The sequence below is a fragment of the Nyctibius grandis genome, chromosome Z, assembly GCF_013368605.1.
Source record: "Nyctibius grandis isolate bNycGra1 chromosome Z, bNycGra1.pri, whole genome shotgun sequence".
Lineage (NCBI taxonomy): Eukaryota > Metazoa > Chordata > Aves > Nyctibiiformes > Nyctibiidae > Nyctibius > Nyctibius grandis.
In genome coordinates, this window is record NC_090695.1 from 86591578 (window position 1) to 86607456 (window position 15879).

General features: G+C 45.4%; 1 protein-coding gene across 1 annotated transcript in view; it reads right to left on the minus strand.

Moving 5' to 3' along the window:
• Window positions 1–15879, minus strand: part of PLPPR1 (phospholipid phosphatase related 1) — a 65608-nt gene that overhangs the window by 11921 nt on the left and 37808 nt on the right. The window contains exons 3-4 of the mRNA XM_068423536.1: window positions 9470–9602; window positions 441–691 (exon numbers count right to left, since the gene is read on the minus strand). Of these exons, the coding sequence (XP_068279637.1) occupies window positions 441–691; window positions 9470–9602 (384 nt within the window). The remainder of the gene's footprint in view (window positions 1–440; window positions 692–9469; window positions 9603–15879) is intronic.

Sequence of the window (15879 nt, forward strand, 5' to 3'; positions counted from 1 at the left end):
GCAACTAGTGATAGGACAAGAGGACACAGCCTCAAGCTTCGCCAGGGGACGTTCAGGTTGGACATCATGAAGCATTTCTTCTCAGCAAGGGTCATTAGCCATTGGAAGGGGCTGCCCAGGGAGGTGGTGGAGTCACCATCTCTGGAGGGGTTTAAGAAAAGACTGGACATGGCACTTAGTGCCATGGTCTAGTTGCCATGGTGGTGTCAGGGCAATGGTTGGAGTTGATGATCCCAGAGGGCTCTTCCAACCTGATTGATTCTGTGATTCTGCTTATACTAGGACTGGTAAAACAAAGAAAGAAGGGGATTTTCCCCTACAGATAAAGAAGAAAGCCCTCCCCAAAACAACCCTCTTCAAAAACCCATTGTAAGAAAAATGGCCCCATCTAGATGCACGCACAGAAACCTCTCATGAAGTCAGCAATCACTGGCACTCACCGTGGCATATAAAGCTGAGTAGATGCTCAAAGCAGCATGTTTGGAGGGAAAGGATCTCCTTGCCTTTTCAATCACCTCCACATCCCCCGTGCAGATGTTGCCATTGTTTATGAACTCGTGGTGGGCCCGGCAGTCGTTTCCAGTGTAGTTGGGTTTACACACAGTCAGGAAGTAGGGAGCCAAGTTCCCAGTCACCACCTGGCCAGCGTTTACAAATATGTCAGTGGCAAAAAGTCCAAACGCAAACACTCCTGTGAGGAAAGGTTAAAAATAATAATTATTCAAACAGGTTTTGAAAAAAAAGATCTTGGTACCTGAAAGGAAAAGACGTAATGAGAGGTAAGGGACCAAACCCTGCAGTCGTTACCCAGAAAAAGCCCCTGCTGACTCCAGCAGAGTCCTGCACCAAAGGCACGACACAGAAGACCGCACGCTTAACTCAGCAGCTGCAGAAGGACCCAGAAACAGGCTGAAAACAACACGCATGTGCCTGAAGTACTTTTGTGATTCAAGCTCTGAACAGAACATGAGCTACAGCGTCCACTGAAAACTCTGCACCTGTACCACACGTGTGAAGTTTCCACTATGACAAAGGCTCTTAGGCGGCAGCCAAGTGTCATGCACATGAGTTGTTAAAAATGTTTACATATTTTTACCACATCTGGGCCAAAAAATGGTAATATAACAGCTCTGAACCTGAAAGAGCAGCACAGTGCTAAGACACAATACCGCTCTTACTTTAACACGACTGTCTAGTGTCTAGAACCTTTTGGATGGGCTTTTTACAAGGGCAAGTAGTGACAGGACGAGGGGGGATGGTTCTAAACTGAAAGAGGGGAGATTTAGATGAGATATTAGGAAGAAATTCTTTGCTGTGAGGGTGGTGAGACACTGGCCCAGGTTGCCCAGAGAAGCTGTGGCTGCCCCCTCCCTGGCAGTGTTCAAGGCCAGGCTGGATGGGGCTTGGAGCAACCTGGTCTAGTGGAAGGTGTCCCTGCCCATGGCAGGAGGGTTGTAACTGGATGGGCTTTAAGGTCCCTTCCAACCCAAACCATTCTGTGGTTTTATGATTCTATGATTCACTTGAACCCATGAACATTTCCGAGATTGCGGAGCATCCCTGGCTTGGTGCTGCAGTTGTCACGTCCTCCACTGACTCCCCATAAGTGTTACCAATACCTGCTACAGCTGCTGTGAACGTGTATGAGGATCTTCTACTTGCATGTACTGCCTACCAGCCAAAGGGACAGAACAGCAGGTTTGCAGAAACGCCAAACCCAAATGTTCCGAAAGACTGAACTGGCTCCCCTTTCCCCCTTCCCATCACCACGGTGGATTGAATTGTCACAAAAATTTAGAACAAATAAATATTTACTTTTGGTGTGGGAATGTTGAGGGTTATTTATTTTTGCTTTCTCCCTCCTGTAGCTCTGTAAGCAAAAGTAATTAAAATTATAGAATAGCTGCGGTGATTGCTATGTATTTAAATATGACCAAGAGCTGGAGCTCCAGGGAAAACATCTTAGGAGAGCTGTGATAAAATCTTAAGAGCTGACACTACCAAGGTTATTCACTGCTTAGCTGTACTGCGTTCAAAAAAAAAAAGAAAAAAGACTGCTATAGTCTGAGAAACAAAAAATATCAGGCAGTCAGCAATATAATGCAGCAGAAAATGCTTTACATCAAATTGACAATCAATCAATCAATCAGTCAATCAACCAGGTTGGTAGAGCCCTCTGGGATCATCGAGTCCAACCATTGCCCTGACACCACCACGTCAACTAGACCATGGCACTAAGTGCCATGTCCAGGCTTTTCTTAAACCCCTCCAGAGATGGTGACTCCACCACCTCCCTGGGCAGCCCCTTCCAATGGCTAATGACCCTTGCTGAGAAGAAATGCTTCCTAATGTCCAACCTGAACCTCCTCTGGTGAAGGAATCACGGATCATGGTAGTGCCACCCACCATGCAGCCAACAGAAAGCAGGAGGGCTTCAGAGTTAGGTCCTGCTAAACACCCAGGGTCTATCTACACACAGGACACCTGTACAGACAGTAACATAAAATAAAGCCCATATCTGCAAATGGATTCATTGTACGAGTGTCCGGTGGGGCTTGGCAGTGCCACCCGCTCACAGAGATGGTGTGACGGGTAGAAGAACACACGTTCCTCACTGGGGTGCTGGTGGGAAGAGCCCTCTCCTGGGGCAGAAGCCTGGAGCGGTTTGTCCTCACCATGCTTCCCTAAGGCTGGGACGGAGCCAGCCTCTTCTGCCAGGCCACTAGCGATAAGACAAGAGGACACAGCCTCAAGCTTCGCCAGGGGAGGTTCAGGTTGGACATTAGGAAGCATTTCTTCTCAGCAAGGGTCATTAGCCATTGGAAGGGGCTGCCCAGGGAGGTGGTGGAGTCACCATCTCTGGAGGGGTTTAAGAAAAGCCTGGACATGGCCCTTAGTGCCATGGTCTAGTTGACATGGTGGTGTCAGGGCAACGGTTGGACTCGATGATCCCAGAGGGCTTTTCCAACCTCATTGTTTCTGTGATTCTGTGACCAGAGCATGAGAACACAGTGACGTGATTGCCAGGTTTTCAGAGGCAGACAAATCGCTGCTGAAAGTCTTAATGGGAAGAGCAACTAGCCCCAGCTCTGCAGGGTCATGCAGCTACAGCCTCTACGGCTGGTTCCTAGCAGAAAGGATGGACAGCAGTTTTAATTTCATTTACATACAGCCAGTCCTTACCCTCATCCACACGTGTCACAGCCTGGCTGCACGCAGAGGCCTTACACAAGGAGCAAAAGCTATTTCTGCAAAGGCTTCCTGACTTTTTGTTGCTGTCCTAGCTCTCAGCTGTGCTGGTGTGTGTCAGGAGCAGGCAGAGAGACGAGGCTAGAAGGCAAACCAGCAAGCAGAATGCAGAGAGACTAATTTAGGCCAGAGACAGAGGGTAGGTGATACCCCCTGCTACTCTCTTTAGCTGCCCCAGAGTCCAAGAAGAAGGAACTGAGGATCAGACCTGAACATATCTTTACCTCCCGTGAGCAAGACCTTAGACAAACTAAATGTGCAAACCAAAAAAGAACAAGAAAAGTCCTGTTCAAAAATGCTGAGGACAGACAACATGAACCTTAAATCTTTCCAGCTCCATCTCACCCAAACTAACACTTGCCTTGGCAGAATAATCTAAATCTTCAGCAGCTTCAAATTTGAATGCTTCAGTTTTAATTTCTCTACTCACACCTCCCCCTAAATTACTGCCAACAAGTCCTCCAAGCATGAACACATAATTTCTAGGCTCACACTCACGTGCTACTCTAATGGTCTTTCTCCTACCGAGCTCCCTGCATGGCAGTTCATCAGTGTTGCCACCTCCAGCTCTGCCTACTGGTTTTGCTAACACAGATATCTTCCCAAAGCAGAATCCAGCTCTCCTCACTCACTGTAACCTCAGTACAACGCTGTCTTCTCTCTGCAACTTGTGCTCAAGCCCTCTCTTCTTCCACCCTGAATCTGTCTAACGTCAGTGACTGCAGCTGCTTGTTGACTCCATGGAAACTCTCACTATTACAGAATGTAAAATGCCACTGATCTGGGGGGAAAAAAAAAAAAAAAGAAAAAAACCCAGCAAAACAAAGATCAACCAAAAACCCCTGGGGGCTGTAAAAGAGCAGCTGAAAAGACATCAGGAAGAGAGAACTGAGAAGCCAGTGGGTGGAAATGAGAATGAGGAGGTAGAAGGCTTTATTAGAGAAAAAAAATGAGACCCTTAAGTAAAGTGACGAAAGAAGCAATGCGTTGAAGGGCTCATAAGACGTGAGAAGCTGCGCTCTTTGGTAACATACCGTCATGTCTTCTATCAAGTGCATTTATCTGGGCATTCCTCTCTCTCCAATGCCCAGTCAATTACCTGGGAATTTGTCACGCTCAACCTAATTTGCTCGGAAAACTTTCATATTACACATGCACACTCACGCTCCCCCAACCCCTTTTCTACCCCTATGTTTTTTAAAGAAAATTGGAGTTTCAACGGAGGGAGTCCCTGGAAGGACTCATGGCTCTACGGAAAGGCTGATCCTCAGCCCATCTCTGAAGGCTTTGCTCTAATGGTCCTGTGCATCCAATAAAGCCACACATTTATAGTCCTGTGACTCAGACTCTGCTAAACCACCCTTCATCATGATATCTTAAAGGGTGTTGTTACAGGAGATCTGTATCATTAATCCATTTCACAACTGGAGAGATGGGGGTTGCAGGGAAATTTATTGTCTGTTGCCATGACATCAGCAAGCTGCTTCTGAGCACTCATGATCTGATCCCAGGATTGGCTTTGATCGCCCAGTGAAGACCCCACAAAGCTTGCTGGTCCGGGCATCCGCTGCCTCTTGTGTCTGCCTGCCTCACCTGTGAGTGCCCTGCCTGGATACTGCTCCCTCAAGATGTAAGAAGGAAGACATGTGGTCTGAGCATGCAAGAAGAAATTCAGTTCCTCGTGCAAAAGTACTTTGGAGCCTCAAGACTCCTCCCTACAGACACACGGGATCGATCCCTTCCTCGCTGCTTCACAACTATCAGTTTTCACCTAGGCAACAGCCAGCTCAGAGCCTGGCACAAAAGGGAACAGCGAGGTTTGATTTGTCCCCAACACAGTGACCAGTTTCTCATTGTGGAGGTTCTTCAGTGGTAAGAAGGGAGCTTACAGTCCAGAGGAGGGTGACCAAGCTGGTGAAGGGTCTGGAGGGTCTGACCTCCAAGGAAAGGCTGAGGGAGCTGGGGGTGTTTAGCCTGGAGAAGAGGAGGATCAGAGGTGACCTTAGTGCAGTCTACAACAACCTGAAGGGAGGTTGTAGTGCAGTGGGAGTCGGCCTCTTCTCCCAGGCAACTAGCGATAGGACAAGAGGACACAGCCTCAAGCTTCACCAGGGGAGGTTCAGGTTGGACATTAGGAAGCATTTGTTCTCAGCAAGGGTCATCAGACATTGGAAGGGGCTGCCCAGGGAGGTGGTGGAGTCACCATCTCTGGAGGTGTTTAAGAAAAGACTGGACATGGCACTTAGTGCCCTGGTCTAGTTGCCATGGCGGTGTCAGGGCAATGGTTGGACTCGGTGATCCCAGAGGGCTCTTCCAACCTCAGTGATTCAAATTCAAACACTTAGTTTAAGCTGCTGCAGCAGTTTAGGTTAGAGGCAGCACACCCAAAGATAGCCCGAGCCCTGCTGAAAGGCAGCCAGCTGGTAACAGAACATGCACTGTTTCACAGTGAACTTCAGCTCCAAGGCAGACAGAAGGGCAAGGTCAGGCAAACCATGTCCTGCAGCTGCCTCGGGAACTGACACCAGAGCTCTGGGGTATACCTACCCTATTAAAATAAACTCAATGTGTGTATAACTCTTGTAAACCTTTATTTGCTGCACTAAAGCCTTAACTTGCTGAAATAAAGCCCTAATTTCATTATTTAGCTGCCCGCTGTGAGGTGTCACCATGCTTTAAATTAAGCTGTCATCAGAAGCTGATCTGCACCATTTGTTAACTGCAAATTATGCAGGTCCAAAGTAAAAGCCACTGGTAAAAAAAAATCCACGAAGCACGTTGCATTTCTAAATATCTGAAGCGGAGAGAGGCTACTTGCCTGTTATCAGGGCTTTGCAGGTATACAACTTAATCACATGGATCAGAAACCTAATATATATGAAATGCAACACAACACACACTCTAGTCACCCTGCCGAACTGAGTCTGGGAGGTCTGAGTCCATGATCTCTGGGGTGTGATAGCAGCTGTGTATAAACAGACTACATCCTTGACTGAAACCACTAAATAATGCTAAAATAATTGATAACCTCTATTTGCAATACAAATGATGAAACAGAACTCATTTCTCAAAGGTCCAGCACGTAAACGGCGAATTTTGGCAGCAGAAATTCGTAATAAAACTGTTGGGAGGGACGGGGAGAGGAGGAAGAAGAGATGATGTGACTGAAGAGCAGCAGTGCAGCACCAATATTTTAGACAGAAAAAACTGCTCCAAAGCAATTGCACAGCACCTGTTTGACCCGAAAATCTTCAAAATAAGTGTCTGTGGAAGCAGCTATAAAAGATAAAGAGGAAGATGGAAAAAATTGCAACATATATCAAAGTCAGATGTTTCCAAGCTAAGCCAGCTTTTTTTCACTGATAAAGGAATTGATTTTCTAAGTACAGGGAATGTAGCAGGTTTCACCAATCTAGGCTGCAGTAGAGGACTTGACGTACAGCGAAGCAAGTTGAGAGGCAGCCCTTCAGAGCAACAGCAAATGTCTGCCAACGTGAAGAATTCATGCCTGGGCCAAGAAGCAAGAAGAAATTTTGATTCTGCTTCCTGTGGGCAAAGAACCAGGGAGGGATTTGAGACAAAGCTCAACATTCGAGGTCCCCACTAAACTCAGGAGGGGAGAACCTTGGAAACAGGCAGCTGATGAGGGCTTGAGGGAAACAAGGAGAGGATAAGCAGAGAGCATAGTAGGCAAGACAAGAAAAATCAAGGAGAAGAAAGATGGGGCTTTGCCAACATCCCAGAAGAGCTGCAGGTTTTTTGTTTTGCCTAATTCTTTGCTCCACTATCGAAGTGCAAAAAAGTGGTTCATGAAGAAAAAAAAAAGTGGACCTCATGAAGTGCAAAAAAGTGCATACATGAAGAAAAAGCAAGAGGAAAAGGCTCAAGTCTAGCAACCAAATCCAAAAGATCCCCTGGAGATAGCATGAGAAGGGTGCTTATCTTTCACATCACCAAAAGATAGCCTAGAGTTTCTGCTTCTCTTTCCTTACAAAATCTAAGCGAATGTTCAGTGAAGTATCTATAATTTTCTGCTTGTTTTGTGGAAAGCACATTTAGGCTACTATTCCTAATACCCCATCTATTCCAAGCAACTCTAGTTACAGTCAGCACGGGAGAAAAAGCCTCTTTGCCTTTCTAAAATTTGGGAATAGCAGCTCTCAAAAGCTCTCCACGATGTGTCCTGCAGGGTCAGAAAGCAGCGTTCATTTTTCCTGACACATGAGTACCCAGACACATTGAAGGGTTTTTCTCATTCTTTTGAGTAATACCAGCTGTAATGACTTATAAGGCAATATTCCAAGGAGCTCAATGACTACTTTTTGCAGGTACACACTTCAGACTCTTGCTAACACATCTGGGCCAAAGGAAATCATCAGATTCCAGTGAATTTGTACCAAGACTAACCTGGCAGCAAACTTTGCTCTCTGAGAGTCCACTGTATCATCGCTCCCTCCTTCTCTTCCACCACAAGAGAAACAATCGCATGAATGTTTAAGAATAAAGCTAACTATAAGAAAACACATAAAGCAAGTGCTTAGCCTTCATGGTCTAAGCTCTTTTAGTGCCGTTCCCGCAGGCAAGAGTATTTGATCAGGACTTTGCAATATGCCGAGTGTGCTGCAACAGTCAAACAGCCCTGAGTGGCCCAGTGGACTCTGGCACCCTGCTTCTCTCTTAATGGCAGTTTACTATCCATCAATATATCCTAGAGGTTGTGTGAAGTTCAAGGGTATTTCACTTTTAACTGCATTCCCATGTTGTTCTCACAGCAGCACATGAGCCAGGCCTCAGTAATGAACCACAGGTGGTTTGTCTCCCCTCCCAGTGTGTCAGATGGTAAAAAACACCATTCCACTTCCTAACTACCATGCATGAAGCAGGAGGCACAGAGAGAGGAAAGGGAGGAAGAAAGCTATGGCTCTTCCTCCTTTGCAGCATGTATTTGCTGCTGCTAAAACCTTAACGCAGGATAAGACTCACCTCCGTGCTCTGAGCAAGTACCCCTGCCTGCAGCCAGGGCTGCGCTCCACGGAAGCCACACAACCCTTGCCATGGTCACAGCAGATGTTTTTCTTGCAGGTAAAGCTCAAAAATTCAGCAGTGACAGGGAAGAAGCGATCCAGATATTTTCCAACTTTTTTTCCCATTGCTTCTTTTAACTCAGACTGTGAGTTCAGACCCAGCTCTCTGCAAGATGCAGTGTGTAAGGATGCTTTACCTCTAAGAGTACACAGGGAGGGAGGTGCCATGATGCTCTGTGGGCAAAGCCCTGCTTGGTCAGTGGTATTTACCACGGGGCCGTGCTAGCAGCGAGACAAATCATCCCCTCCCGTGCATCAACCTGGGACTTTTCACGAACGAGGAAGAAGGAGGGATGCCAGAGCCCCTTGCACGTGCAGTTCAGAGCTGCCCCCTTCTTACTCTGCTGCTACAAGGAAGTAGTAAGTGAGCAACCAGCCCTTCTTTATCTCTAAACACCGAGGGGTGCAGTTGGCTGTGGATTGGGAAGCCTTCCTAGGACAACCAGATTCTCTGTCAGTGCCACAGTGGAAACGCAAGCTGCAATGCTGTTCTTTTTCCTGTTCCAAACGAACCATGGGATGGTCCCCTCAGTAAGGTCTCGTAGGCATTTCTTCCACTAATCAACAGTGTGAAAAAGGTACAGCGGTTTGCAAGCACCATATAAAGCAACTTCCAAATGGTTTTAGTGACAGAACTTCTTCATTCATTCCTCAGAGATTAACTCAACGAAAGCTCTAACAAAAACAAATACAATAAAAATAAGAACACTATTTTGAGGCGGGCTCTGGGCTTTTGTACACTGTGCTCAGCTGGACGTTATGTGGCAGAGCTATGGATGTTAAAATTAGAGCTGAAAAGAAAAATGCCAAAGAGGTGAGGACCAATTCATAAGTACAATGAGCAACTTATGCAGACTAGCAATGATGGATTTATTAGCATAAGGATTTGATTGGCATAACCTTTCTTCAAGGGTCCAGGAGAAGCATTTAAGCTCAGCAGAACAGGATATAAACCAGCTCCAGACAGCGTGATATGGCACATTGTGAACATTACCTTGCAAATCCCAAGGGGGACTTATCCCTCTAAGGTGGAAGACGCCTGCAAAGATTTCACAGCTTCATTAATTTTGTGGTGTAGATTATTAGGATGTTTTGGTGCAAACAGGGATTAAGCTTGCGGTGCTCAGGATGCTTACCTATAAAACGTATTATTCTTCGAAGCAGTGGGTTCAGGTAACAGCACTCTCCAGTCAAAATAGTTTTCTCTTGAATAATTAGGGTTTCTCGGGTTGACTTTATGAAATACATGGATATCTCACCAATAAAAATCTGCCAGGAAAGGGAAAGAAAAGGAATGTTAAAAATGGCACGAGCAAACATTAAAACACGGGTGACTGGTTCTAGCCCACAGAAACTCCTGCACAGCAGTGTGTCTGTGGGACATCCCACTTCCACAAGTTATTCACTTGAGATGGACTGACACAGAGCCAGCTCCCGTCCAAGAAAAGGATCACCATCACAGAGGCAGTGATGGTCCACTCAGGATGGGCACTTCTGAAAATCCCACCTATCATCACCTATCAGCAGGCTTGAGCAGGGGAAACTGGGAGCTTTTCAGGAAGACAAGAGTTTGTACTGAAAGTCTTCAGGAAAAAAAAAAAAAAGCCAGCCTGAAGTGGAAGAAACGAGCTTTTAAAAGGGAAGCACTCAAAAGAATTAATTTAATACCTTATTATGAGACACACAAGCAGAATGCACAGTGCTAGGGAGCGGTCAGAGAAATGCCTAACAAAAATGTGTGCACACACACGTGCACAGAGATACCCTGAGTTAGTATAAATACCAAGGAACTAGACTTAGTTCACTTTAACTGCTGGAATGGTGTGTTGGTTCAAGGGCAACAATTTATCCTTATTAAGCCAGATGAGCATCCTTATCGATTATCGACATTCAAGCCAAGTGTGCTCAACCTCTTTATAATTCCAACCGCTGACGGCGAGAGACGTGGAGTAGTAAAATGTGTGTAAGTAGCAGTAAAAGTAGTAAGGAGTAGTAAAAACCTAAACTTTTAAAATTAGAGAGATTTAGGTATAAAACATATTAATAGTCCTCCTTTAACAATACATCGATTTTTAAAGTTTCTTTGCATCAGAAATTAACTGAATATTTTCCCCCTTCAATTACTATCTTTACTTCTATAAATTTATCTGTCTGGCATGCTCCTAGCAACTCCCATGTGGATAGATCAGTTCCACTTAGATTTAGGAGTAAATTTTGCCAGACTGTAAATCTGTTCAGTTCCATTCCACTGATTTAAGCAGAGTTATCCCAGATTTCCTATATCATAACAGACCAAAATGTGATTTCTTTAAGTGGGTTGACGCAGAGTTTAGGTGTATAGTAATAAAGCTATATTTGTGAGGTGATATAAGATGGTTCAACGTAACTGCACTATTCTCGTGGTGCCATCTCTGGCACCGAATTTAGCTGCCTGAATTTGAGGATTTTGTTTCCTTGTGTGTTTAACGTGCGCTCTAGAAATTGAGCCTTGCTGTTCTCTGAAAAATCAATGGGGGCCCGGGCACCTAGTACTGATAGCTAATCTAGCTGGCAAAATTGAATATGGTCTGAATAATTCCTCAAAGAACTGATTTTTTTTTCTTCTTCTCTGGGCACTTCTGAAGTCAAGTAACTCCGCTGATTCTCATGATTTAAAACCTGATGATTCTGCATGAGCGGGGTCTGCATCCAGCCAAGTTGTCCCGCTGACACTGTTAAGTACCTCAGCTGCTGCCAGGGCAGAATCAGCACCCCAGGAATTGGTACAATTCAGTTCTAAATCTGAAATCTAAATATAGATACACAGATACGGGTGGAAAAAGAAAACAGCAAGCAAACTACTTATTTCCATTTGGGAAAACAACGCAAGCTGTATCATACTGGCTTAATTAGGTAGTAGCAATGGCAAGAAAATTGCCCCGAGGGTTAGGGACTGAAAGCACAGGTGATCTGCAGTCTGAGGTGATGTAGGCAATAGGGAAGCAAAGGTAGTGCCACTGGGTGGGATTTTGTTCTTGGTTTCCTGAACGCGACAGCAGCTCAACCGTAGTGCTGCGTGAACACTCTTGCTCATGTTCCTTTTCATACTACTACTAGGTAAAAATATTACGATGATGCCCCAAAGCTCCAGTAAGAATTAGAAATACCAACCCAGCAGTCGTTTTGCATCTGCTGATTTCAACCTGTCCATTGAGAAAGCTTCTGCAATTTGCCCTGCCTTTCCCATCACTGGCAGTGTCACCCCATACTTGCTGCTCAACATCCCACTCTCCAAAACCTCCCCTGCACACGCGTTACTGATTTCCTGGCTCCTCCTGAGCAAAGAGACAGGTAAAACAATCTGTCCCATTTTCCTCTTCAACAGCCTTTTGTCCATGATGGATTTGGAAATGATGATAATCCTTTTCAGACAGTGAAGTATCACATCTTCCCCTTTCAAGTTCTCAGCACAACACAAGCACCCAATACTCCCTGCACTCCCGTACAGATTACCAACAGCTTGTTAATTTTATTATCAATTTAATCAACAAAGCAATGTAAATATTGCTTTTAAAGGAACACGGAATCTTTATCTTTTAATTATTTTTCCTCTAATACTTTCTGATAAGCTCGCAGCGTCTTTGCCAAAGGATTCTTTGCACAACTGCATTCTAAAAACAGATTGGGGTAAACATCAAGAGGAGCTGTTTCTGTAACGATAAACTAAGATAAACTATGAATGAATCTGGGTTACGACCAAGGGGAGGCTGCAGGAGAATGGCATCCTAGAGCAGTGCTCCTGCAGGGACTGTGCGGTGGGGTGGGCTGGGGGCAGCCTTGGAGAGTTAGGTTAACTTTAGAAAAGCAATTATTGATGGTGCTGACACCCAAGGATGGGTCCAGCGTTGAGACTTTTGTTCCTTTTACTAGTTTCTCTCGCTTAGGACACGAGCTTTGTACCTCAATCCAAATCCTCCAGCAAAGCTGAGGGCTGCAGCCCTGATTCACTCCCCTGCCACGCTTTGGCTTACCTCTCCTCCAGGAGCCAACATCTTCCTCCTTAGTCATAGAATCACAGAATGGTTTGGCTTGGAAAGGACGTTAAAGATCATTTACTTCCAACTCTCTGGCACAGGGGGGTTGTGTAGTCATGTTTCCCCAAACCCCTGTGCACGCAGAGTGTCACAATCTGATTCCTCCTATACATAAACTGTCTCGCCACCAGCCACACTGCCTCAGTCTCACCTCCTTTTCCTCCCCTCCTCCCTTTAAAAACTCACTACAGATTCACTGCAGCTCAGTAAAACTGCTCGCCCCTCTTCTCCGACGGGGTCTGGCCTGACTGCCTCCACGCACTCCTACGTCGCTGCTGGCAGAAGCTGCCTCCCATCACCCTCCTGCCTCTCGTTCACTCGCTCACTCAGGGGTGACAAATGGGAAAACACTGTTTGTTCATTTTTTTTTCACATTTCCAGCGAAAGCTGCCACAAATAGCTTTCATTTCAGCCACAATTCCACACAGATAAAGGAGGAGGAGCATCAGCCAGGGTGCACAGAAGAGACACGGGAAGCACAGTTGTGCCTGGGACCGCCTGAAGCCTCCCTGTGAAACAACATCTTTCTGCTGCCTTCCACAAAAAAGTACAACTGATGGCATTTCCAATCACAGAATCACAGAATCAATCAGGTTGGAAGAGACCTCTGGGATCAGCGAGTCCAACCACTGCCCTGACACCACCATGGCAACTAGACCAGGGCACTAAGTGCCATGTCCAGGCTTTTCTTAAACCCCTCCAGGGATGGTGACTCCACCACCTCCCTGGGCAGCCCCTTCCAATGGCTAATGACCCTTGCTGAGAAGAAATGCTTCCTAATGTCCAACCTGAATCTCCCCTGGCAAAGCTTGAGGCTGTGTCTTCTTGTCCTATCGCTGGTTGCCTGGGAGAAGAGGCCGACTCCCACTCCGCCTCTTCTTACAAACCTCGTTGTGGCACCAGAACCTACAGATAACTACAAGATCAATCCAAACCAAAAGGATTCCAGGAATCCCCCTTTTCCACCAGTGCTGACAGTGAATTTACCATTTGAGTCTGAAGATGTGTGTTTCAGGGGATAAACCACTAAATCTGAAATAAAATGGCCAGCTGTTTCTTTACAAGGTAAAACAAATTTTTCCTTATGTAGGTGGAATTTGTAACTAAATTCACCATATCGTACTACTTTGCTGCAAAGATGCTAATACCACCACGCTCAGAAAATTAAAAATGAATAAGGCAGATGAAAGCCTTTGACCTACCCTCAGTGGAGCATTTGGGAGAAAAATGCATTTCACAGAACAGAGTCAGGAGTACATGATTTTCACTTATTTAACAGTGTCATCATGAGATTCAGGCATCCCCCCTTACAAGAAACTCTCATTATCAGAGACTAAGAAGTTACCAGTAGGAGCATTAACAGACTTTTGTAATTCTGATTTATGGTGATTAACTACCCAGTGTGGCAGAAAAAAAAACAGTTAAAGGCAATCAGCAGCATCACGTTTCAAGAAAAACAAACAAAACTGCAGAAAATCAGGCTGGTCTCATTTATTTTCCGCCAGAAGTGCAGGGAAATGCACATACAGTGGTACCACTTCTGAGAAGTGTTGTTGGGGGTTTGTTTTTGAGCACAATCGTCACAGTATAAATAGGAATGGCTGCACTTGCTCCCTTCACTGAAATCCCTGTGAGATTCAACTGGATCAAACATCTCCTCCCAGACTGTGGCGGTCAGAAGGACGGGCAGCACCCATTCAGGTGCGAGGTGGCAGCTGAGGATGCTCACACTCTGAGCGGTCTGACCAGCAGTGCAACACAAGGACAGGGCACAGGGAGACTCTAAGCTCACTTTCTGGCTCATTTACTAGCTTTCTACTGATGATAGTTGCCAAAACTCAGTTTGAAGCATAAGCTACTAGCTGAAGCACAAGTCTGAAATTAGTCTGCAAGGAGAGGGAAATCTCTCAGAAAAAGATGGGAATGAGAAATAAAGTGCTTTCTCTCTCTCCTCCTCTGTTTTATAATATAGATTAGATAAGCATCTGGTTCAGTAGCAACAGCTTCTGCCTTGGGGTGGAGGTATGAATAAGATAACCTCTTGAGATCTCCACTAACCCTGTTCTCCAACATCTCACAAGCAGTGAGAACTGGATGACATTTGTGGTACTTAGCAGTCCTTGAAGCTATCAGATGAATAAGTATGTATTTATATTCCAAAAGAAAGAAGTATTGTGCTGTTTGGGACATGTCATGGCACATAGGATTCTGCGCATTTAAAGGTTTTATTCAAAGAGACTACTGGATGGCATGCTTTAATTCTTTGAATTTTTTGAATTATTGCAGTCTACAACTACCTGAAGGGAGGTTGTAGCGCAGTGGGAGTCGGCCTCTTCTTCCAGGCAACTAGCGATAGGACAAGAGGACACAGCCTCAAGCTTGGCCAGGGGAGGGTCAGGTTGGACATTAGGAAGCATTTCTTCTCAGCAAGGGTCATTAGCCCTTGGAAGGGGCTGCCCAGGGAGGTGGTGGAGTCACCATCTCTGGAGGGGTTTAAGAAAAGCCTGGACATGGCACTTAGTGCCACGGTCTAGTTGCCATGGTGGTGTCAGGGCAATGGCTGGACTCGATGATCCCAGAGGGCTCTTCCAACCTCATTGATTCTGTGATTCTGTGAAATTTACTCATATAAAAATATTGTGCTGAGCACCAGTCAGGAGGACAGAAAAAGATCCCTCTGACATATGCGCTAGTTGAAGATTAGCCCAATGCTAATACATTAAATAATTAAATCATGTATTAATAATACAATAATACAAATAATGCAAATAATGCATTACATAATATATTAATGCATACTACATTAAAAATGGAAATAAAAATATTTTCGCAGGGAAGTCTGATCCGTTGTCTCCTTGAGGCTATACGCAGAGATCACGATGAGGCATGGTGCAGAGAGCCCTGTGCTGTCCTGAGCACGTCTGCTCTAGACAAAGCAGCAGTGCCAGTGTACGGGCATAGCACATCCCAAGAGGCAGAGCTTACTCGCTTATATCCAGCACTGGATCCAACTATCTGGGGTGATCACTGTGCTTCTGGACCCAGGCTAGCGTCTCTGCAAAGCTTGCCTTGCACGATATAGTCACATCAGCTCCACACAGCACTATAAGCTGAAGGTCTCTGCACTCAAAAACTTCATTTGACATTCATTACAGCCTTTCATTCCTTGTGTTTAACATGGGCTATGGGAACTACACGTTTGTGTGTGGGAAGCTGGAGAAATGTATTTATTTTTTCATTTGCAAATCATCTATCACTGCAGCACAAAGTAAAACGAAACTCTTAACATTCAATGGAGTTTCTATACAGAAAATAATACTATTACTGCAGAGGATTTTCATAAAGTCATGATGTAATCCAGTTCAGAACCCCTACTCATTTTCAGAAAGTGTCCCGTACCAAAACCTGTGGCCTTTTCTGCAGATCTCTCTCACATGTCTTATCATCATCCTCTGTGTTACACTGCTTCATGC